The following is a 25,000-nucleotide window of genomic DNA, read 5'->3' on the forward strand; positions in this document are numbered from 1 at the left end:
ACAGTGCGGTAGCGTTGGGCTATCGAACCGGCCCTTTGGCTCAGCGCTATCATACTGCGCCTCCCATTCCAAACTGATGCGTTGATTTGGAGGTGGCAAGTTTGCGGCACCAAGGGGGACGAACGGTGTGGGAACACCTCGGTTACACACGCGCACACGCGCATTAACACACACACAGGAAGGGAGGGTCTGGGAGGGAGGGACATACTGATATCGGTGTTTGTGCCAGTGGCACGAGATGTCTGGGAAAGAGCTAAAGTGATCTGGCGGGCACAGAGGCAGGTGGCCATGGGTGATGAGTGGGGAGGTGATGAGGCTTGGCACTGCACACTGCCCCGTAGCCTTGGGCACCGCTACAGAGAGACAGAGATAGAGAGACTTGATAATGATGCGGTCACAGACACACACATACAATGAGCCTTTTACACGCCCCCTAGTTCCTCTTCATAGAGAGGAGGAGGGAGTGGGGGAGAGAGAAAAAGAGAGAGAGAGAGAGAGAGAGTGTGAAAGAGAGAGAGAGGTTTTGCTGTATTACATACAATACTCTGTATAGCCTTCAGACACACAAGATGCTATGGAAGGTCTCTCTAGTTCCGCTCATGTGCATTGACGTGTATTGATGGTAGCCTGATAAATGTACTTTGGTTGCAATTTGGATTTCCATGCCACGTGTTGAACATTATTGATGTAATTATGGAAATAAATAAACTTTTTCACGCTATTCTAATAAAGTGGCCTGGAGCTGTATATTTAACCCAAAGCCAAATATCCGTAACTTTTGCACATCTTTTAGTGTATAATGCTTCCTGTAACCTTGGGGCAGTAGAGCGGTGCAGAGACATAGAGCCTGAAAGTCCCGCCCCTTAGTTCCGCATTTCACAGGACCTAAGCTGACCATCTAACAACATGGTAGCGAGTAAATAGGTGCGATCGAGATGTCGTCAACGCATACAGGCTCTATTGGCTCGTTCAAAAAGTCGAGAATCCCAAGAAAGACGACCTAAAACCTCGGGAAAGTGGGAGTGAACATTTGGTGACGCAATGTCAGATGATAATTATCGAGGTTGATCTCTGGCGGAAGTATAGAACAAAGAGTTCCCGAGCTTGTGTTTTGTGTGACGAAACACGCATCATCAACATGGCGCTCATGCATGCAACTGGCATAAACAGTATCATAAATGCTAAAATATCATCTTGTAATCACTATCAACAACACCAGTTAATGTCATTCAATTGCAGATGCACATATGTCGTTAATGCTGGCCTCTGCTCTGACTGTTTAATTTAGCTAACTTCAGCTAAAATGATATGTTGTGGACGTGGAGGCTCAAGTGGAGGTGAAAAAAAGGAAAGAGGACCAAAACAAAACAAACATGATTCCCGATTGTTCCGGGATCAGTGGCGTTCATGTGCCAAAGTCCAGAACTCGGTTGTCAGTCACATGAGCAGTGTCGTCAGCTGTCTCGAGAGGTCCCGAGATCGTGAAGGCACCATATGTCTCAGTCATGATATGCGCTGTGCTACAAATATGCTGTTTAAGAGGCTAGATAAGGATTATTCATGCAGAAGTATCAATGTTTTGTTCCGAGGCCGTCAGCATGAAAAATGTGAAGAAACGCAGCTTTCTAAAAAGTTTGGGGGTTCGTACGAAAAATTAAGCAAAAATATCAGAAACAACATATATGGAGCTCGTGGCACAACTCGAAGGGGATCGAAATATCATTTTAATACTGCCATTGGATTACATGCTACGATTTTCGGCTAAAAACGGCGTAGAGGTCCCATGAAATCGGGGGAAGTGATGTCACTTTCAAGCTCTATAGGGCTGTAGATGGAGACAGAGATGATGAGAGACAGGGGCTGGCTAAAGTCGCCTGCCGGCACCTCCGTTCCTCTCAAGCGCATTTATGCTGATGGTGAGCGCATTTACCCACAAGGCAAATGGTGTGCCACATGCAGGAGTAGCTAATGTAATATCACTAATTGGCCAATAAGAGTTGCCATTGCATGATGACTACGGAGACATTATACAGTAGATGCATTTACTCCTTTTATTTTCTTAAAATGATTTATGTGATGAATGATTTACTCCTTACATTGAAAGCTTTCAGAAAGCAAAAGGGAAAAATATACATCAACTATATAATATCTCCATAACCGACATAGCGTTATCATAATGAACAATTTTTTTTTTAGCAAAACACAAGTAATGAATATATTTTTGCTGTACAAGTGCAAATATGGTTATGACCCTGCTTGGCAATTCTTAAAGAATAACTTCAGCCAATTCCAATATACTGTTGTATTGGTCACGCTACCCTTGACTTATCACTACCCAGTGATGCTGCATTTTTCAACTCAGCCTTTTCCGAGATCTGAGCTATTCTAATGGGGGCAAATTTTGTTTACATTAAAAATACATTACATTTCGTAACATAGGCCTATTCCAAATATTATCCCAAACGGTATCGCTGTTTGCTAGTTGCCTGCTGATGTTGCTTAACCTTTTCGATGTTGTTGGGAATAAATCAAGATGTTTTTTTTTAAATGTAAACAAACACCTGCCCCCATTACAATGACCAGGATCTCGGAAAAGGCTGAAGAAAAAAAAAATCTCAGGTACTGACAAGTCCAGGGTAGTGTGAGCATTACAACTGCATGTCGAAATTGGCAGAAGTTATCCTTTAAATCTGGAGGACTGTGATTAGTCATACAGTATGTGATAGAACATTAATACTAGGAACTAAAAACATAGGACAAAGCAGGGGAGAGGAGAGGCAATGTAGTAAACAGAGAGTGAAGTACAGGAGAGGAATTCAGAGAGAAAACTGAATACTCCCACCTCGCTCTGTCATGAACAGCAGATGGACACGCAAATACATGCACACACACACGTACGAATATACACATGTGCACACACCCACACATGAATGTACACACGCATGCACATACACACGCGCGGACACACAGGCCTCATGTTGATCCACTTAATCCCCTTCTGACATGACTTTGATTTCTGAGCAAGGCCTCACTCCCCTCTTAGGACGTGATAAAAAAAATGTGCACACACACAGCAGTTGTGTGTCACACACACACACACACACACACACACACACACACACACACACACACACACACACACACACACACACACACACACACACACACACACACACACACACACGCGCACACGCACACGCACACGCACACGCACACGCACACGCACACGCACACACACACACACACAGCTGGTGTCTAGATAGCAACCTGTGAGCTTAAAGCAAATAAACAACACAACCTTGTCAAAAAGGCCAGTGACTAAAAGCCCTGGTCACACAGTGAGCGAGGCCTCGTCTTACAAGAGAGTTAGAAGTACAGTACAGCAAGGCAGCGGTTTGCACAAGAGCGATGAGGATGATTGAGCCCTCCAAGGGCTTCCAAACCACAGAACCGTACGCCTCAAAAGGCCGCTACCTAAAGCAGCTGTATTTGTACAAGTGGCTGATTCAGTTTCTCTTGATGCCCACAGGTGTCTTGTCAAAGTCATTGTGCGTCGACGGGGAAAAGAGATCAGTCATGCGTGCAAAGTATTTCAAGATAGCTACTGCAGCAGGCAGGGTTATAGCCGACATTTGGGACAGGGTTGGACTCGTCAGCCAGAGGTTTTTCCCCGTCGCTTCGTCCATATCTGACAAATGATCAGCGATGTCAAAAGTCATCAAAGAGAAGAAAAGGTACTCGCAAGAGGGTAATCCCATAAAACATAGCACATCGGCCTACTGAGTACGCCATATGCCTCTGTGGCCTCCTCCGCCCGAGGCTACTTTGTATTCTCTTCCCTTGTGTGTGCCTGACTGCACTTATCAGTGGGAGAGGTGATTGGCAGAGCACACCTCGTTGGAGTGATAGTGTAAGCGATAGCCTATAATCAGCATAGCTTCCATCATAAGCCACTGGCTGCCTGTTGATATTCCACTTATACACTGAGGTTTTATGCATAAAAGAGGAAATTGGTCCCGGCGGGATACATTACGGGGGATGAATTTGCCAATCACCTACTTTCTTGTTCACAAACTAAAACCTTCTTAAGAAGTGGATGATGACGGAACATATACTGCAACTTTTTAACAGTGCTAAATTAACACTTGGACTGTGGGGTTGTCTAGAGGAATGCGAAATTCAAGTCTAAGTGTTGCATTAACTCTGCAAACAATTACAGTGTGCTCAAATAGTTATTATCTGAGCACACTGTAATTTTTTGCAGAGTTAATAGGCTTGCTAATGGTACAGCATTATGATTAGGCTGCAGTAATTCTATCAGTCGGTGCCTGATGCGGAGGCTTCTTGCTGTGATGGTAAGTTCATTCTCTTGGGAAAAGGTGAAGAAAGACTACGGTGCAACTCTACACACTCACAACATATTGACGCTTTCCTTAAAAATGATACCTAAACACATTAGTGTAAAAGTTTCCCTGATAGGAGCTCATTATGGTTGCAGTGTTTTTATCTGCACTTGCACGATTTATGTGGCTAACATTTTTAATACACAAAACCCACAAGTTTAAAGGGAACGGTAGCATAATAAAGGGGGGCAATCTTAACCCACTGCCGCTGTCTGAAGATGGAGTTTATGGAACAAACAACTTCACAGAGAGAGCCCACCAGTGTTTCATAAAGAGAGCATCTGCTCCCGAGGCTGGTGTCAACACTGATTTCACCAGTGGTCACCCACCGGCCCACTCGCAGTATTGTATGATGGCATCTGAACCAGAATGAGCTAGCATTTAAGTGGTACCGGGAGGCCAAAACTATGGAGCGCTTGCCTTTATTTGTTTGCTTGTTTGTTTATGCTGCAACATCTGAAGTCTTGCTCATCTTTTTGATAGCCTTCAACAAGAATATAAAACAGCAACAACAAAGTGAAAAGGATCTCTGCAGGCTCTGTGGCAGTTAAGTGCCTGCTGTGCCGAGCAAAAAAGCCTGCTGCATTTCATTTAGCGCACGTCTCATCTACTTTATTCAATATCACCAAGGGCCTTAGCACTCTCCCACAAAGCCAACTATAATCCTTGTCTGCTCTGTCGCCATGAATTACAAAAAAAGACCTATCCATCCAAGCTCGGCAGAGAAAAGATTTGCCTTCATCCCAAGGTAACAGAAGAAGAAGAAGAAGAAGAAGAAGAAGAAGAAGAAGAAGAAGAAGAAGAAGACGAAGACGAAGACGAAGAAGAAGAAGAAGAAGAAGAAGAAGAAGAAGAAGAAGAAGAAGAAGAAGAAGAAGAAGAAGAAGAAGAAGAAGAAGAAGAAGAAGAAGAAGAAGAAGAAGAAGAAGAAGAAGACGAAGAAGAAGAAGAAGAAGAAGAAGAAGAAGAAGAATCATATGAGGTGGTAGAGGATTCTTTCGTATTTGCAGAGCCACCTCTCATCATTGCTCAGAGACACATTCCACGAGGTGCTAATATGGCCGTGGTGTGATCAGACCACCGTCTCTTGACACTCACAGTCCCGTCAAAGGCTTTAATAGCAACCATTACAGCACAACAGGATACTGCACAGGCAACCAACACATGTTCGTTTCCTCCCTTCCTTCTTTCTCCTTTCTTTTATTCTAGCCGTTCCCTGCTCCCATCTGTCTTCTATCCATCTTCCTCTCTTTTCTTTCTACCTCCCTTCCTCCCTCCCACACTTGATTGCTCTCATATCATTCAGGTGTGTTCTCCCTCCTCCCCCCCCGCCCTCTCTCCATCCTGCCCGTCACTCGTCGAGAGCCTTTTCTGAGGCCAGGCGCACGAGAGCCGTCTCTGCCGGCCTCCTCATGTCCTTCTTTCTCTCTTTCTCCCTCCCTGTCCCTCTATCGTTCTCTCCTCTTTCCTCTCCCTAACCCACCTGCACAGCTGACAGCTTCCCTCCCTCACGAGCAGGCTGTCCAGGCCAGGGATGGGGGGATGGATGGAGGAGTGAGAGACCAGACCAGAGCCGTTTGCTTTCACAGGGATAATAACTTCAGCTCCAACTCAAACACATGTCTTTTCTACACAAACTGGCCAGTCATAACAATACAAAATGCCTGTGTCTTTTATTATTTTTATGCATAAAAATATGCTCAAAATACTTTTTATTTTAAAAAGGAAACTCTTTGAGAAGCTGTGGCCATCACATTAAATTGAAGGCTGGGGAGATTGGTCCATACATGTAGCTGTACTGCCATCAAGTGGAGAGACAATGCAGTAGGTGGAATTTTGAGGAAATGTGAGGGCCCCTGGCGAAATCACTGCAGTTGCTCTGAAAACTTAATCACATGAAACAGACAAGGAGAAAAGCACACTAATTCTGTCTGTCTGAATGGTGCAATTGGATGATATTTGGGGCATGCCAGCAGCAAAAACAAACAATAGCTAGATCAAGATTTTTTCCCATTATTATGTGAAATTAATTGTCAATTTGGGACCATGATTTTTTAGTCATCAGCAAGCATATCCTTCTTATGTAACAGACTGAACACTTGACATATTACCTTAAATACAAAATCAACTAGACTGCATCTCTGCAGAGACAATGCTATTAGTATGCTTGCGGCTTATGGACACACACGTACGCACACGCGCACGCACGCACGCACACACGCACACGCGCACACGCGCACACGCGCACACGCGCACACACACAGGTGCCTTTCAGCAATGGGTGGGTAGGGCGAAGTAAGTGTGGGATTCGAACCTGCAACCCTCTGACAGACCAACACCCTACTCCTTAGGCCACTGCCACTTACTGTATCCAGTGGCCACGGTTTCCTAGGCGACAGCAGAGTTATAAAGTTCTACAAGGCTGCATGTGTGTGAAAATTCTATAACTGGCAGTTAGGCAGCAGTACTGTACCTACAGAAATATATGCTGCCTCATTTTTACACTGTCAAGGAGATCTCGACTGACATCACTTGAGAGCGCTCAACCGACTGTAAAAGTAGAGAACGGCGACAAAAGCTTAAATGAGCATGTATGACTACGTTGGCATTACATTAACATCCTACAAGTGTCTTCGCATTACCCTACTGTCCACACACAATGCAACAGACACCAACATGGTGCCGTGAACAATGTGGCAATACTGATTCACAAATAAAAAAACAACTCATTCAAAATTGTAAATATAAAACGTCATGCAATCGGTTAATACTAAAAAAAAAAAGCCCAATGAAAGACACTAGTGTTCTAGAGACAAGAGATTACACCTCCAGCACTTACTGGCGGCTGTGTTCCACATAAAATGCTAATCTAACTAACCCTTGTCCAGTTATGCTGTTCCGGCCTCTAACCGCGTGGCTGCTTAAAATGGATGAAAGTGAAGTGAAAGCCCATTGGGAAACTCCAACTCCCATTGTCATTGTGACACAGCACTCCACAGCACACAAGTGAACACTGCACACTGCACACAACGAAATTGCATTTATGCCTCACCCGTGCAAGGGGGCAGCCCTCAGTGGCGCCCCATGGGGAGCAGTGCGGTGGGACGGTACCATGCTCAGGGTACCTCAGTCATGGAGGAGGATGGGGGAGAGCACTGGTTGATTACTCCCCCCACCAACCTGGCGGGTCGGGAGTCGAACCGGCAACCTCTGGTATGCAAGTCTGACGCCCTAACCGCTCACCCATGACTGCCCTAATAATGGGGGACCTGGAAGGAGTGTAGACTACAAGGGGGAAATGCTGTAGTAATTAAGTAGTAAGTAGGTAAGATGCACAGTTTGAAATTGAGTTTGACCAGTCTCCATTGTGCAGTTAAACTAAACAAAATAATAAGAAATTGCTATCTACGTTAGTTACTTTATTGCTTGCAATGCAATTTCTCATTGACAACTACCCAAGTTGCTAACTGGTTAGCAACAACACTTTCGAGAAACACATCCCAGACTGATCATACTACCATTCTTGTTCACACACACAGGTGTACGCACACACATACGCATACACAAACAGAAACTCACGTCTTTCCAGGAGATTCCTTCAGCCAGAATATATCATCACTGGTAATGCCATGCTCTACTGCTCCAATGACCTGCAAAGGTGGTGAAACAAATAAGTGATAAATAAGTACACAAAAGTACACGATTCAACAAAACCGATACAAAAAAGTTTATTTTAATTATTGGTTTTTACATGGCTTCTATACTGTGCAGAGGCTCAATATTATTATTTTTAAATTATTATTTTTTTAAAAATCACAGACACGAGTGTGGTGAGAGTGAGGGACACAACAGTAGTCCTTATGCCAACACTTCCATCAGGGCCTCACTGCTCTGATTACAGCACAAGGTCAGGCGTGTTACAGACAGGGGAGAGAACAAGAGCAAGAAATGGACAATAAAGGCCCATACAGACCTTAAGAGATAAGAGACAAAACAGGAGAGAGAGAGAGAGAGAGAGAGAGAGAGAGAGAGAGAGAGAGAGAGAGAGAGAGAGAGAGAGAGAGAGAGAGAGACAGAGAGAGAGACAGAGAGAGAGACAGAAAGAGAGACAGAAAGAGAGAGAGAGAAAGAGAGAGAGAGAAAGAAAGAAAGAAAGAAAGAAAGAAAGAAAGAAAGAAAGAAAGAGAGAGAGAGAGAAAGAAAGAAAAAATATATGATGGCAACGAGAGAGAAATAGAGTGGTAGGTAGTGGTACAGAGAGATACAGTACATAGTGTGGAGGTGGAGAGGTGACCAAAGGGCTTACATGAGTGGGGTGCTTTGGCCTGCCTCCAGTGGCAATCACTATGTTCCTGGTAGTCACAGTCATCTGTAGACAGGCAGACAGGGGGTGGGAGGAAGATCAGTTCAGGGGTGAGTCAGTTCAGACAGCAGTGAGCTACCAAAGCTAGTAGGCAGAGCAAGATACAGTACTTTACTTTAAGTTGTTCAATGCCCTATACACAATGTACTGCATGTAACATTTTGAAGTGCACTGTATGCACAGACAGACAGACAGACAGACAGACAGACAGACAGACAGACAGACAGACAGACAGACAGACAGACAGACAGACAGACAGACAGACAGACAGACAGACAGACAGACGTGCAAGGGTGAATCAGTTCAGACATCCATCAGCTGCATACCTGCTAATGCTGCTAACCAAAATACTAGTAGTAGATAGACAAAGCAGGATACTTCTTCATAGTGTATGATTGTTATTTCTGGACTAATTGCAGTTGTGTGTAGTTAATGCATTATCAACATACAATATTGCCATACTATACTCTATAACTGACATTGCTGCGGCTGTGAATAGGCCTTGCACAAAAGTGCGAAAACCCCAAATAAGACTGATCATTAGAGCATGATTATGAGCCACATCATCTCACCTCTTTGCCTCTGGCAGTCACTCCTTTCACTGTGTGCTCGTCAACCAGACTGCCCTTCATGTTGAGGTATTTCACTTTCCTGCCAAGTGGAACAGAAATAGGAAATGTGTCAGAATAGGGGTGGCCGATATGACGATATTAAATTGTGAATCGTGATACTGAGTACAAGATCGTCTCGAATCTGCCAAAGTGGACAAATCGTATAGATCGTCTTGCAGTGAGGATGTTTACTATCAGTATCAGAGTGATGTTTTCTCACTTGTGTTGCTGTCTTCACTTTATTCTTTACATTATTGTACAGTATTCCAATTGTACACTTTATTAGTGTCATCAGTATGTAAACATTTTATTGACTGCAAATTACAAATGTTTTTTTGTTGTTTTTATTTTTTGGGATGGAATCAAAATCGAGATTTCATGTTAAAAAATTGTGATATGACATTTTTGCCATATCGTCCACCCCTATGTCAGAACATGGGTAGAGATTGAGAGGACGCCATATCATGCGGTCTACCAACAGGTGAAGAAGGTAGAAAAGAAAAAAATATCAAGAGAATCTGTGTAGATTAGAAATGTGTTAGGTAGTGCCACATCTGTTAAGGTTTGACAGATCAGAAAACACAGTTCAAGTATCTAAAGGCAAAATAAAAGTCATCAGCCAAATAATGAATACTTCATCATTTGTAAGTGGATATAAACACTTTTAATAATTAATAATGCATGTTAATAATTAATAATAACTGCTGAAAACGTCTCACTTGTCCTGCAGCTGTACTCGATGGCCCCAGTTTAGTGACTTGACATGACCCTGCACAGCAGCCGCCATAGTAGCCCTGTCACCAAAATCAAAGCAAGTTTACAAGTTACACAGTAGCCGTGGCACTGCAGGACAGGACACCAAACACATCAAGACTTGGGAATGGCAAGAGTGCCATCCATTGAAAATATTAGTACACTGCAAAATACACGACATTACCAGCAGATGGTACTAAAGAGTAACGCATGGGCACTGATCATCACTGGAATGTTACAAAACATTCACTAAAAACTCAAGCCAACACTGTCATTTATGGGAGTTATTATTAAGCCATGTCTTACCAATCATGTGATACAGGGCTGGGAATGGTCCAGCCATATTTCTGTGCATCTTTAATTGCAGTTCCCAAAAGAGCAGCTTGGTGCATCAGCTTTTTGGGTATGCAACCAACATTCACACACGTTCCTCCCAAGCCCCACTTCGTGCCTAAGAACAGAGAATGTACAATTTTGAAATGGCGCAAACTTTTGTGCAAGATACCAAGGAAGCTGGTTATTATTGTAAACTTGTATGCAAACCTTTGGCTGATGGTTCTACGTAATCCAAGACAGCCACCTTCTTGCCCAGCTGTGCAGCTGTAAAACATCGGATATCATACAGTCAATCATGCATCGGACCAAAAATACAGCAATGCCCCAACAGCTATTCATAAAGATTCAAAATGACCAATCGACATTTTGATTTGCCAATACCTTCCTTGGAGAATGCCAGACCCCCCGAGCCTCCACCAATAACAACGACATCATAGTCGAATTTACCTGCAATAAACAAGGTTAGTCCACAGGAAAATACTGAAAAAATATTTGCATTTATCTGGCAGTCAACTTGAGCTTCACTCAAGAAAGCCAAGCTGGTCAGAACTGGACATCGCACTATCGGTTCATTGCCAATTTAAAAGACTAAATGACACGACGACTCAATACACCTGTTGTTACAAAGAGTTGGGATATTTGCAATTAAATATAAAACAAACACTTACCTGACAATTGTCTAATAGAGGTTTGTAAGCCACTTATAGATTTTAACCGGTGCCTCCCTCTACAGAAGGCTGCCATGTTGTTTTTGACAAAGGACCCCTTTCGTCGAAAGGGTGCCCACTGCGGTGCCTGAGTTCCCTTGCTATTTGACATTTTCTTTCTTCATTTGAAAAGCTGCCGAAACGCCGTGGGACCACAAAAAATGTTCACTTGATCGATTGGTGTTGGAGAAATTCACAAATATCATATTTATCGGAGATACAAGTGGCTATATTAAGTTAGCCTCATAGAGAGTACCACCAAGCGTCCATTTAGTGAATTGCAGGTCACTTACGTGTTTACCATTATGTACTCTCAATGATTAGGCTAGGCTACTGTGTAACAGTTGTGTAACAGGGTTGTAGCCTAACTTGGCTGAAGCAGCTGCACTTGTAGATTTTTTTTTTTTCTGCTAAAAAGATTAGCCTACATGTAGCCTATATAGTCGGTTTCTTCTGCGGTTCTTCTTTCTCTTCTTGTTTTCTTTTTATTTAATGAAAAGGGCAGCATACATTTAATTAAATGTATTAATGATTCTTTAAATATGACATGGGTCCATGCTTAACGGAAATTTACAGGTAGAGCAGTGACTAGACCTGCGCAAGAATGCTGTCCCCCATCATCCTCCATGACTGAGGACAAAAATTCCCTATCATCCTGATGCATGGCACGCGTCAGGCCTCAAGTCAAACTGCCCATTAAAACACTGAGGTATTTCTATTTCACTGTGTGCTCTATGTGCTGAAATGTGCCATGTGTCACAATGACATATGAGATTCTTTTTCCCATCTTCTTTAGTAGGCCTGCTAAAATATAGCCTACTGTAATGCATTACTGTAAGGGCATATTGTTCCCTGTTCTATGTCTGACATAGGCTACTGGACTTTCTGTAGGCCCTATTAGGGTCACAGAGTAGACTTGTTTCAAGCAGTGTGGCGGGCAGTGAAGTTGAGTGAGGACACTGACAGACATCATAGTAACAAACCATGCGCTTGCCCATAGGATACTTTAGACCTTTTTTGAGGTTTCCTAACGCCAAGGTTAACCAGGGAAATATATTTCAGGTGCAAAACGACAGTCTGGAGTGTAGCAAAAACTATTGAAAGCTCAGTATTTCATCTGCAATATTTTGCCCTAAACAGTGCCACCTAAGGGCCAAATTTTGTATGTGGGACCTCAATTTTGTAATGGTTAATGTACAGTAAATATGCACATGAAAAGGATGACTACATAACTCATTGTCATGATGCATTATTGTTCTTGATCTGTCCAGAGTCAGTGTGTCAAATTGTTTCTTCAGTTGAACTGCGATAGATGTGACATAACATGTGCTATAGCAGGGGTGGGTAATCTATGGCCCCTGAGAAATGTGAAATGTTTTGAAAAGCAATTCCATTTGCAATACAATTAAGTTATCTTTTCAGGGGACCTAGTGAAGGTGGTGGGGGGGGGGGGTCTGTTGTAAGGGTGGCCACCTTCAATATAGGCCTAAACAGCAGGGGGAAAATCCTGGTTTATCTTCATAGTACGATCCTTGGAGGACTTTCCAGAATTTGAAGTGGTCCCTCGAATGAAAAGGGTTTCCCACCCTTGTCCTGTAGAAAGCTGAACACTAGTCACATAACAGCTGTGTTTACAGCTTTGCTCCAGGGTCCCCAATATTGAAAAGACAGGCAACAAGGGTGTTGTTTTGTTCTTCATTTGTAAACAAAATAACTTTGTTTACCACTTACATTACACTGAACTTCACACACATGCGTGTAACATTGTGGTAGGAAGTAGAATTACATATCATTAAGTGGCTCCCCCACCCCTAAATAATGAAAGGATGAAAATATCAAGGGTTTGCCGGTCTATGGCTGCTACATCGCCCCAACCCCCACCCCCCCCCACACACACACACACCCCAAAAAACATATCCAGACAGCAGATTCTTTCCAGGCATGGTTTATTGAAAACACACCAAATTACTCTACAAACCGGCATTTTCATTGCTTTTTATTTCTTCTTGGTATTAGTAAAATTAACATATTACATTCTGTCACTGTGGCATTGTTTTGTCTCTCTTTCGACACTAGCAAAGCATTAACGACTCCTCTAATAAATCAAATCCTTTTTAATGTCTATCTTTTTGAAAGTTTATAATACATTGTAATGCAAGGCAAAACCCACCAAAGGTCTAGACTACACTGAGGACAGAGCGAGTGAGTATGAATGTGTGTGTGTGTGTGTGTGTGTGTGTGTGTGTGTGTGTGTGTGTGTGTGTGTGTGTGTGTGTGTGTGTGTGTGTGCGTGCGTGCGTGCGTGCGTGCGTGCGTGCGTGCGTGCGTGCGTGCGTGCGTGCGTGCGTGCGTGCGTGCGTGCGCGTGTGCGTGCGCGTGCATGTGTGTACGCATTGTGGGGGAAAGAGAGGAAGGAGAGGAGAGGGGGGATTGAGGAGCGATTGAAGGGACAGAAAGAGGTGGATGAGTTGTACTGACGAGCAGGGACAAAACAGGTAAAGAGGACACAACAGATAATAGAAAACACATTGTTAATCTTTTTTTGTTCACCTAACATGGAAAAAAGGTTAAGGCACGTGATCGTAACAAACACATTTGCTACCAAGCTGTACAATTTTTACTCTGACGCCTTGAATTAGTGATATCTACAAAGGTCCTTCTTGCTCTGATACTGTGCAACTGGTCTTTGTCATTTTTGTAGGTCTTGTCCAAAAAACAAACTGATTTGTTTTGTTTTTGTTTTCATAAATACACCCTTTGTAAAATGCCATAGACTGACTTGGAGACTTCTCTTGCATGTGCTGTACTGTATTTGTATATTTTGTTAAGAAAACCAAAGTCCTTTGGTTGTGTGTAACTGCAGAAAGGCAGCCAGGAATAAAACAGAGATAGGTTTACCAGTGTAAGCACACAGGACTGAAGACCATACAGTAGAACATAGGGAGAGCACACATCTGTATTTTTTTTTCTTTTTCCTCGAAATTAAAAAGTTAATACACATACTGTACTTGTAGTCATTAGAAGTCTCTGTTATAACACTATGTAGAAAAACAGCAAGCTTTACAAAGTCACATCACAAAGAAAAAAATATATATAACAAAACTCAAAAACTTCAATGCAGGCACATGCCATTTGCCTAGTTGACACATGGATTGAGCGGTCCACAATGCAGAGCCTCCTGATCAGAAGAGATCTCGTGTCCACTTCAAGACTAAGGGTGAACCCACCAACAGAGGTATTTTACAATGTGTTCCGTTCATTTGACTTTTTGTACCCCTTATCCCTTTTTCATCTAATTCTTGAACTTTTTGGTAGAATTGTGGTTGAAGGACGGATTTTGCGTCCTTTTGCATCATCTCCGACGGTGCTAGCCTGGTTTTACCAGACCACATACTTACTAATTACTTCACAATTCATTTTAGGTCTGGATCCTCAGTGCCCTGGAGCACTTGGGCAGGAGGAGTGAGCTCAACTCTGGTTTGAAATGAGCTCGGACTAATCGCTGACAGTTGACGTTCATGACGTATGTTATTATGCTCCCAAGTGCGTTCGCTTATTGGCCAGTAACACAGACTGAGAACCTTGCCCAGAGAAGCGTAATCAGACCACTCGTGGATTACGAAGTAATTCAAAATTAATGGTCTGGCCCATCAGGCTACGTCGGTGCAGTACTAAACCAACTCACCAGGCAAAACATATTTCCTGCCACTGGGAGAGATCATCTACTTTACCAGGCTACTCTTCGGGAAAGGATGTAAAACAAAACCACATTTTCTCAGCGAAGATTTCCCTATCCTTTATTTCACGGACAGCTGAGATGTGCGGGCTAGATGCTGCCCCGGGTTTGCTTGTTCTTTTTGTTGACTTTATATTCAAATTACATCACAAAAAAATCCAGTACTCATAAAACAGAAATAACAAACACCTTTATAGTTTTCTGTCATGCTTGCATCAGTTATGTAGTTCAGATGCACTGACAATATCAAAAGCACGCTCGTTTTTTTGTACTGTGATGACCTAAGCAAAAACGCTGCATGACTGCAGTGAAATGAGTCCGACTGTGTGTCCATTGGTCTGTGTCTGTCCCCATGTCCTGATCTGTCCCCTGCCCCTGCACATGTGGTTAGGGGTGAAGTGGCCTACTATGGCCACCATCTTTGTGAGTTTTTGGCAGCGATGAAGTCTATTCAAGAATGGATTTTTACCCCACATCTTAAAGGAAAGTGTAAGATTAAATTTCTTCTCTTTCTTTGAAAATATAAAATATAAATAGATTCTCAGCATGACTCTACATGTTTGATAAACGTAAGCAACTATTTCATTTTTACTTGTATTTTTTTTTCAGTTTTTGTACAAATATGGTAATGCTTGATCCACGGACATCACTCCCGACATGAAATGTTATGGATATTCACCTGACAATGTATAGACGGCTGACTTTCAAGATATTGATATTTTTTTTATTCTTTTTTCTTATTTTCATCCAGATTCTAATATACATTTATAAAACCAACAAAAATATAAAATGTTTTAAAATCTACCTTTTGATTTAGACTGTGTAATTCCTCTTGGCTTTCTTCACACAAACTGTACAATTTTGAAAGTCAGTCAATTTTGTTCTCCTTTTGAACATCTCATCGAAAAGCACACACCACGGTCAACCATTCAGCACCGTGGCAACGTATGCCAATATGCCAGAATCACGGCCATATGAAAAACACCTTGAACCAAATACTATCATGCTGACTGTTTGGTTACACACAACACACGTCACAAATCTCACCACCACTTGCTGGTTTTCATTCCTGCGTTTTTGAACCTTCTGGATAAGCATCACTTGACTGTAAAATCCTCCTGTAAAAATGTCCACTCCATACACCAAAAAGTTTCACTAGGAGAGTGAAAAGAAACACAGTGAAACAATGTCTGCAGAGTCTGTTTATGAAATGGCATTAGTCGGTATTACTCTTCCTTCGCAGTGCCTTTGTCATTTATATTTAGAAGATTCCCAAACCCGCCCCCAAAAAAATCTCAAACCACAAAACATTCATCAACCCTTCCACATCTTTCCGCACCAAAACCCCACCTTTCCAGCCTCAAAAATCAGAAAACCAAAACCAAAAAAAGCAGAATCAAATATAAACAAACGAAAAATGAACATGGAAAAAAGCAATTTCACAAAAAATTATAATGTATATCTCAGCATAAAAAAGGATGCTGAAATGTACAAACAAAAAACGAGGCAAAAACATGACTTTCATAACAACACCACACTCACTCATTCCAAGACACACTTAGTCTTAGAATATAATCTCTCTCTCTCTCTCTCGCGCTGTCACTCTCACACACTCTCTCTCTCTCTCTCTCTCTCTCTGTGTGTCTGTCTCTCTCTCTCACACACGCGCGCGCACGCACACGCACACACACACACACACAAACACAAACACATCCCCACCCCGTTCGTTCAAACCACACGTCCGTAATGTCTTCCCTGAATTCACTTTCTTCACTCCAACATTGTTCCTGTCCATCCTCTTGAACCATCAGCGCACATCCATTAGTAAGGGAGAACTTCTTCTATATCCAGTGGGAATGTAGGCATGAAAAAGTGGTAAGTGTTCTCTCTTTTTTTTAAAGTACTTATCGGGTATTTTGCTGAGAAAAAGCAAGAAACATTGGCTGCTGCTGGATGCTTGTTTGTTTGTTTGTTTTTGTCTTTTTCACTCTTTCATTTAAGTCTGCTGATGAGTCGGTTCCAGACCCGAGGCCCATGACTTTATGGCAGTGGTGGTATGCAAGATCCTCTTCTAGTTGAGATGTCCTTATATTTAGGCCTGCAACAGGTAGAGTTGGAGGGGGAATAGTTGTGATAGTTAGTGCAAGTTTCATTTTGCCATACAACCTTTTGAAACACACAGTATGTGACATAGCCGTCACTCTAATGATTACCACAGAAACATGACCATTGTACAGGGTAAATATCCAGCATTTGAAAAAGGAGACACAATGGTAATGGAGGACAAAACGGATGATTGCAATGACTTTAATGACCATTGAAGAGGTAATGGATGGAGAGTATGGATATTCAGCACCCAGCATGATGTTGGTTAAAACAAAGCATCTTTTGTTGTTCAAAACTCATTCACCCTTCATACCACATTTGTGGCCTAGCAAAGTTGACAAAAGGCCTTGTGAATGTTTCATGAGCCTGCCTGGAGTCTATTGATCTGCTGCTGTGGTATACAGCATGGGGGAAATCATTTTATGGAGGCAGCCACGGCACTGCACTGCATTGCATTGCATTTCCATAATCGGATGGCCTCAGATGAAAATACATTCCGAACACAAGACTGAAATAGCAAGGACTTCTTTTTAGCCTGATGTGCTTTCTCCCAACCCATTAACCTTACACTGGGCCATCTCTGAAAATCTACTCCCCCACAATAGTCACATAGAAGGAGGAACATTCACCCAGACTACACTTTAACTGGAAGTTGAAATAAATTGCTTGCAGAGATTGTTTTGTAATTGAAAAGCATTTCTGTCCATAAGGTTGATGGAACTGTTCCACCATCAGGACTTTCATAGGTTTTCAAAACTGCTGGTTCTCAGACATAAATCGACTCTGTGTATTCCACTACAGCTACCATCTTCTAAATATCTGCATTTTTCTATATTGGGTCCCTATATATTTCTTAACTCCATCCACAGTTGAGGCTTTGCGACAAGGCATTTCACTCAATTGTTGAGCTGCATACCAAACGTGTGCACTTTTGGTTCCATGTACAAACCCCAACTCCGGTGAAGTTGGGACGTTTGGTAAACAGTGAATAAAATCAAAATGCTATCATTTTCAAAACATTCAATCTATTCATTAGATGGAGACTAGTGAAAAGACAACATATTAAGTGTTAAAACCGAGAAAAAATATTATTTTGGGGGACATATGTACTCATTTCTAATTTGATAAATCCAACACGTCTCAAATAAGTTGGGACGGGGATCAGTGAAATTTAGTAAACATCCAAATAAGATAAAATAACAAAGAAGAACATTTCAAAATGAATTGTACTGACGGACAATATAGGTGTCCAGGTATAAGATCATCACAGAGAGGCTGAGTCACTCAGAATTAAAGATGCAAAGGGAATAATTACCATAGTTATTACATACATTTTTGAATTCCCTTTGATTTACCACGATTTAGTGTATATAAGACATATTTTTGTTACAAAAATCATTGTATATGTTCATGACATCATGAAATATATATTGGCTGTAGTCTCACTCTAATTCCTGGAGTGCTAGAGCTATTGAAAATTGACCATATTAAGAATGCTTAATGCGTGCAAATGATACAGGGGTGTAACATTCTCCTAAGCACCTGAGCTCACTTGAAATAGACCCAGAAGACATGGGAAACTGTCCTTTGCTTACAGAAGTCAGCAGAAGTTGTAGAAGTCCATTCTTTTTGACAATAATAGAGCATTGCACATCCTGTGCTACAGTGAAAATGGACCATCCAACTTCTGTTATTGCTAACTTCAAAAGTCAGCCTCCATGATGGCATGCGGGTGCAGTAGTGCATTGGTGATGTTCTCACTCAAGATGTTCTCACTCATCTGTAGAGTTAAATACAGTGCTGAATGGTATAAATGGGTTTTAAACAACATGAAAAGCCACTCATGCATTATATTTTGAAGGGAGATCTTCGATTACTGCCACATAGTAAGGTCAAATTGCATTCTCTACTATGTTTTAACAGTTTGGCTCCATCATAAGGACCAGCAGGTGATAAAATGGTGGGCTTTTGGTCAAGACCTGTCACACTGTAAGCACTACAGAAAAGAAAACATTGCAAAACATGACAAGGAATACACCCACCATTTAAGCTGGTGAAATCATGTCCAAGATAGGAATTAACACTTTTTTATATAAAATCATCTCATCGGTTAATGTATTTAACTGTTAAGTGTTGTCTTTTGTTTTGTTTTTAGTCTTCCTCGACATTTGCTGCCATTTATTGTCCCCGTCCCAACTCTTTTGAGACGTGTTGGATTTATCAAATTAGAAATGAGTACATATGTCCCCCAAAACAATATTTTTTCTCGGTTTTAACACTTAATATGTTGTCTTTTCACTATTCTCCATCTAATGAATAGATTGAATGTTTTGAAAATGATAGCATTTTGATTTTATTCACTGTTTACCAAACGTCCCAACTTCACCGGAGTTGGCGTTTGTACACTGACAGCAGCGATAGGAAGTTGACAATGACAACCAAGAATCACTGTCATGGAGTAAGATGGATTTAAGAACGAGGCAATGCTTTAGTGGGACCAATATTACAGCTAAATGGTACTTAGAGTAGTTGCTATCACTCTACTTAGCCACTGCCTCTGCAACCATGGAGGAGAGAGGAGGAATGAAGACTGATGGGAGGAGTGGAAGAGGGTCTAAGTGGAGGAGGGGAGGAGGAGAGGGGGGTTCTCCATCTCCATCCCTCCATCATCTATTATTCATGGGGAGTCCTTGCCACCCTCAATAGTTCCCCTGCAGAATGAAAAGAGAGAACTGCGGATGGAACGATAGAAGGGCAGCAGCCGCAGATACTGTGACTGTAGGCAGGGAAAAAAATATCTCCCTGCTTCATCCATGATGCTTTCTTATTCCTACTCCCACAGGAGAGAAGACACTCTAGGGGGAGAACACCGCCAGTGAGAGTCAGAGAGAGAATCCTCTGTAATGCATAGTTTTAGCCCTTTAGAGATTAGCCTGGCTTGCAAAGTCCAGGGAGCACTTGGCATTACCACGCACCACACGCACTGTGAGTTCATTAGCACAGGCAACTGAATCAAATCATGCAGCTGAAGTGGGCCGTCAGAAGGGCTTTGCAACATTGTTTAGTGTGGAGTTAGCATCGACTACTCTGGCTTCTCTGTAGTCAAAGCAAAAAAAATAGAGAGGGGGTATAAATAAAAGTGGGTGGGAAGCAGGCAATGGAGGTATGTGCACAAAGGTGAGGGAGTAATGAACGTGGAAATGAACAGGAAAGGGAAAAAGACGAGTGATTGAAATGATATTTGATCGTTTTTTGTTCATCTTAGCCACAAATAAATCAAAGAAATACAACACAATCCAGGTCAGACCTACCATGCATGCACTTTAGACCCAAGAGTCAACAGGCTGAGGCTTAACATCACAAGCATCCACCAGATTGACCGTCGGCCTGTTGCTCCTGATATAGTGTTTCCTATTTGTATCATTCTGCAGCAACGGGAAGAAGGGGGGGCGTTATCAGCAAAAAACAAACAAACAAACAAAACAAACCAAAGCAGTGGTAAATTTGAAGTGTCAAACACAAACACACAGAAAGGGGTTGCAGAGCCAAAGTGTTAGACCTCACATGGAGGAAAGCCTTAGAGAACAGTGATTTTCAATAAAACAATATCAAAGAAGAATAGCATGCAGTAAACAAACAAACAAAAGACAAACAGGTAGACAAATACAAGTCAGAGCATCTGGACGTTGTGGTGTTGGGCAACCGTGAGGATTGGAGCGGAGAGAGCCTAGTGCACTGTGGAACGATGGCGTGTACAGCAGGGCAAGCGTGACACCCACTCACTCACATACGCTCCATACATAATGAAGGAATATCTGACTTAAAGACTGAGGAAATTCTCTGCAAGACTCTGCAAGCCTACTAGTGACTCCTTTGACACGTCTCGGCACCTGACATCCATCCAGCTCCAGTGAGGGAGACATCCCCTACGCCCCGTTTTAAAGTGACGCAAGGGCATATTCACTCCTAACCCTCTCTCCCACATCACCTCAGAAAAAATACATTATTCCATTACCACACTGGCAACAGGGTGCAACCGCAATGTCAATTTGACGTCTATACAATACACAGACGTGAGTAAATTGGTTGTTGACAACGACAGGTGCCGAACCATCATAACGTTTTCTTTCCCTGGCTTCTATTGCAGTTCAGTTCTGGCAGCAATTTGTCAAAGATATTGATTCAGCTGTATTACTTTTTGGAAACAATAAACTGAAAAGATAGTAGGGCTGGGACTCGATTAAAATCTTTAATCAAATTAATCTATAGGCTTCGGAATTAATTAATCAAATTAATCACATTTTAATCGCATTTAAATATCTGACTTGAGAACAGTGAAAAATGTGTTTTTTTTTCACATGGATTTTGAATAATTACAATAAATAAGCTTAATCTAAAAATATTATTCATTTTTAAAAGAAGAGAGAACTCTTCTCAATTTCAGCACGCTGTTCACCATCAGGCGCCAATGCCCTCCACAAGTCTAATCCAGAACTGTGTAGCTATATACTGTGAATAATTGTTAAAATCCTGTTAATTAATTAATCACATTGTGTGATTAATTAATCAAAATTAATGCATTAATGTCCCAGCCCTAGAAAAGATATTAAGTAGGAGCTACATGTCTGTGCACTGCATTGTTCTGCGAAACAATTTACAAGGGTTAAACTCTAAACTCTCCATTTTAACAGGGTTAGACAGACACGCACACTCACCACATAAGCACGTACCGGTAAACACACGCGTGCACGCACATATACGAACTCACAGACGCACGCTCGCACGTACAAAATGCAATCGACCCAGATAACCACCATCTCATCTTCTTGTCAAGGTCGAGAGCCAATCACTAGACTTGACGTACAAACGAAGCAGGGACTGTGTAGACAATAAAGCACTTAATATGTGGTCTCCATACCCTTCAATAAAGTCTGGGTCATCTAACATGGAGGGAGATGCACTGTGTGTGTGCGTGTGTGTGTGTGTGTGTGTATGTGCGCACGCGTGAATGTGTGTGTGCGCGCGCGTGTGTGTGTGTGTGTGTGTGTGTGTGTGTGTGTGTGTGTGTGTGTGTGTGTGTGTGTGTGTGTGTGTGTGTGTGTGTGTGTGTGTGTGTGTGTGTGGCAAAGCTAAGCAGCAGCTTCTTAATCAGCCTATGATTAATGACTTGAGAATCACAAAGCTTGCACTCAATTATCTCCTGCTTCAGATCTGTGGATGGCAAATTGGTCTGCGCGAGAAGAGTGTGTTGGTGGTCTCGGCACGCACACACGCGCGCACACACAGGCAAGCACGCTCGCATCCACACACACACACACATACATACACACATACACTAGTGGATGACTATGGAGGGGGGGGGATTAAACTTCACCCTATTCACAGCCAATCCTGACAAGACAAACCCTCTACTGGAAGTGAACGCGAAAATAAGAGGAGAAAAACTATTCACACTGAGCAGACTGTTTTCTTGCTGAAGGGGTTTCAATGACATTTCATAGGACAAGCATTACTTCAGTGCCTCCTCAAACAAGTCGTGTTGGTGCCGACATCACGACTGCAACTGAAGTGTAGTATGGCTCTCATAACAAGGACGGCAATCCACTTTGGTGTGTGTGCGTGTCTGCATAAAAAAGAAGATGGTGCACACTACTCTACACACTGTTGCTGCACCTCGTTTATTTTACACAACGTTTCGACCTGACAAAGTAGACCAGACTGGTCGAAACGTTGTGTAAAATAAACTGGGAGCAGCAACAGTTTGGGGACCACCTTCTTGTTTTGTTTGATGGCATTTAGTCTGGCACCTGTTTTGTCTGGATGATTGTGCAAGCACTCCAAGCACTACTACTGCGTTTGTCCGCATACCTTCAAAGGCTCCCTCTCCGTGCCGTCGCCCGAGCCCTCACCGCTCTTGTACGTGCAGTCCTTGTCCCTCTTGTCGATGGTGGAGTAGCCGTCTGAAAGGGGAAGGGGGTGGGTGTTGCAATAGAGTTCATAAGCACTTGGGTATGCTGCTTTTGTGCAATGGATTCAATAGCCACGGCAACAGCAAGAGAAACATATTCATAACCTGTGGTCCACCTGGCTTAGTGTAATAGATACACTAGTCACAGCAACACACCGAAAAAAATATTCATGGCCTGTGTGTTGCTCCTGGTCACCACACATACACGCGTGCGCACGCACGCACGCACACACACGCACACGCACACACACACACACAGAAACACACGCACACGCGCACACAGACAGAAACACACACACACACACGCAGACGCACACGCACACACACACACACACACGCGCACACAGACAGAAACACACACACACAGAAACACACACAGACAGAAGCACACACATGCACACACGCACACACACACACACGCACACACGCACACACACACACACACACACACACACACACACACACACACACACACACACACACACACACACACACACACACACACACACACACACACACACACACACACACACACACACACACACACACACACACACACACACACACACACACACACGCACACGTCCAAAAAAAGGCTGATTCTCCATGCTGGTCAGACAATCCAACAGCACCACATCCCACCACTTTCAAAATGTGCAGGAGGCTCAAACTCTCCACACTTGAGAATTCAAACTCCCACAGTCACAGCATCACTCAATTTGTCATTACTGGTTTTTTTTTAGTTGGTTGAAATAGGAGTGCTTGTGTCAAATCCTAAAACATCTAGTCAAAAGAGGGGTCTTGCAGACAGCAGCAGTGCTTTTATGTAGAAATGCATGTCATGTAGGAATGGCCAGAAATTCCTAAAATAATGTGTAAAACAGATGAATGATAAATTGACAATTATATGAGATTAGTAATAAAAAAAGAATAAGAAAAAAAACTAACCTTACACACACGCACACATACACACACATATCCCCGTACACACACATACACATGCACACACATACAAAAAAATCATTCCGACATGAATTCAAAATGATTGTCTAACTTTCAAACAAACTTGTGGTGATATGTTAATGACAAGCAGTGGATTATTTTGGTGTGACCATTTTCCAAGTCTTCCAATGTGCCTTAGAGGCTAATGTGTTAGACACTGAGTGTATTGGTGTATTGTTTCTGATCTAATTGAATCCTATTTTCAGAGTCATGCAAGCATTCTGTCTTACCTGGACCAAGCTCATCCAGGGGTATCATATCTCCATTCCCATTTTTCTTGTTTCCTGAAAAGTATTTACATTCTGATTTTTGTTTTTTGTTTTTTTGTTTTTCCTCTCCAATTGCAATTTACTGTATAATGCACACGAGAGATCAGTAGATGGCTGAAGTCCATTAAGTTATATTGTCCCATGGTGGTGCCCCTTTTCCATCAGTGCCAATACGGGATTCAGAACGTAAAAACCCTGTCGGTAAAAACCTGGTTGATTTAAAGGTACACTGTGTGAGAATTTTAGTTGTTTATTTCCAGAATTCATGCTACCCATTCACTAATGTTACATTTTTCATGAATACTTACCACCACTATCAAATTCTAAGTATTCATTATGACTGGAAAAATTGCCATTTTCGTACATGAAAAGGGGTATCTTCTCCATGGTCCGCCATTTTGAATTTCCTGAAATGGCCATTTTTAGCAGCAACAATGACTGTACTTGGGCCATACTAGAAAATATTAGTTAATTCCTTAGTAAACTTTCATTAAAAGATCAAATTTGGCAATAGGCAGCCCAGTTTCAATGAGCAGCATAGTTGCAGTACCTTTTTGATCTTTTCCTGCACAGTTTCCCTTTAAAGCAGTCAAGACAGGTCACATCAGTTACTTGGTCAGGCTATCAGCACTAGAAAGGTTTTCACTCTCTGAACCCAGGATTGGCCTCTGTTACCCACCACCACTAAGACACCTTGAGTAGCCAGCCAAGAGTGGCCAGTAATAACAGCATAGTACATATCGCTA

General features: G+C 42.3%; 2 protein-coding genes across 6 annotated transcripts in view; both read right to left on the minus strand.

Annotated features, from left to right (window-relative positions):
* The window catches only part of txnrd2.2 (thioredoxin reductase 2, tandem duplicate 2), a 44,099-nt gene extending 32,861 nt beyond the window's left edge, over positions 1–11,238 (minus strand). The window contains exons 1-8 of the mRNA XM_063194354.1: positions 11,135–11,238; positions 10,848–10,913; positions 10,674–10,730; positions 10,437–10,581; positions 10,097–10,171; positions 9,339–9,417; positions 8,710–8,772; positions 7,983–8,053 (exon numbers count right to left, since the gene is read on the minus strand). Of these exons, the coding sequence (XP_063050424.1) occupies positions 7,983–8,053; positions 8,710–8,772; positions 9,339–9,417; positions 10,097–10,171; positions 10,437–10,581; positions 10,674–10,730; positions 10,848–10,913; positions 11,135–11,210 (632 nt within the window). The 5' untranslated portion in view covers positions 11,211–11,238. The remainder of the gene's footprint in view (positions 1–7,982; positions 8,054–8,709; positions 8,773–9,338; positions 9,418–10,096; positions 10,172–10,436; positions 10,582–10,673; positions 10,731–10,847; positions 10,914–11,134) is intronic.
* Positions 11,239–14,111: 2,873 nt separating this feature from the next.
* The window catches only part of arvcfb (ARVCF delta catenin family member b), a 289,566-nt gene continuing 278,677 nt past the window's right edge, over positions 14,112–25,000 (minus strand). For 3 of the 5 annotated variants that reach the window (XM_063194968.1, XM_063194966.1, XM_063194965.1), the window contains 4 exons: positions 24,216–24,269; positions 22,884–22,975; positions 20,327–20,440; positions 14,112–17,007 (listed from right to left, as the gene is read on the minus strand). In XM_063194968.1, coding sequence (XP_063051038.1) covers positions 20,339–20,440; positions 22,884–22,975; positions 24,216–24,269 — 248 coding nt within the window. In that variant the 3' untranslated portion in view covers positions 14,112–17,007; positions 20,327–20,338. The remainder of the gene's footprint in view (positions 17,008–20,326; positions 20,441–22,883; positions 22,976–24,215; positions 24,270–25,000) is intronic. The other 2 variants (XM_063194967.1, XM_063194969.1) reach the window with 2 other exon arrangements.

Source organism: Engraulis encrasicolus, chromosome 3 (assembly GCF_034702125.1).
Source record: "Engraulis encrasicolus isolate BLACKSEA-1 chromosome 3, IST_EnEncr_1.0, whole genome shotgun sequence".
NCBI lineage: Eukaryota > Metazoa > Chordata > Actinopteri > Clupeiformes > Engraulidae > Engraulis > Engraulis encrasicolus.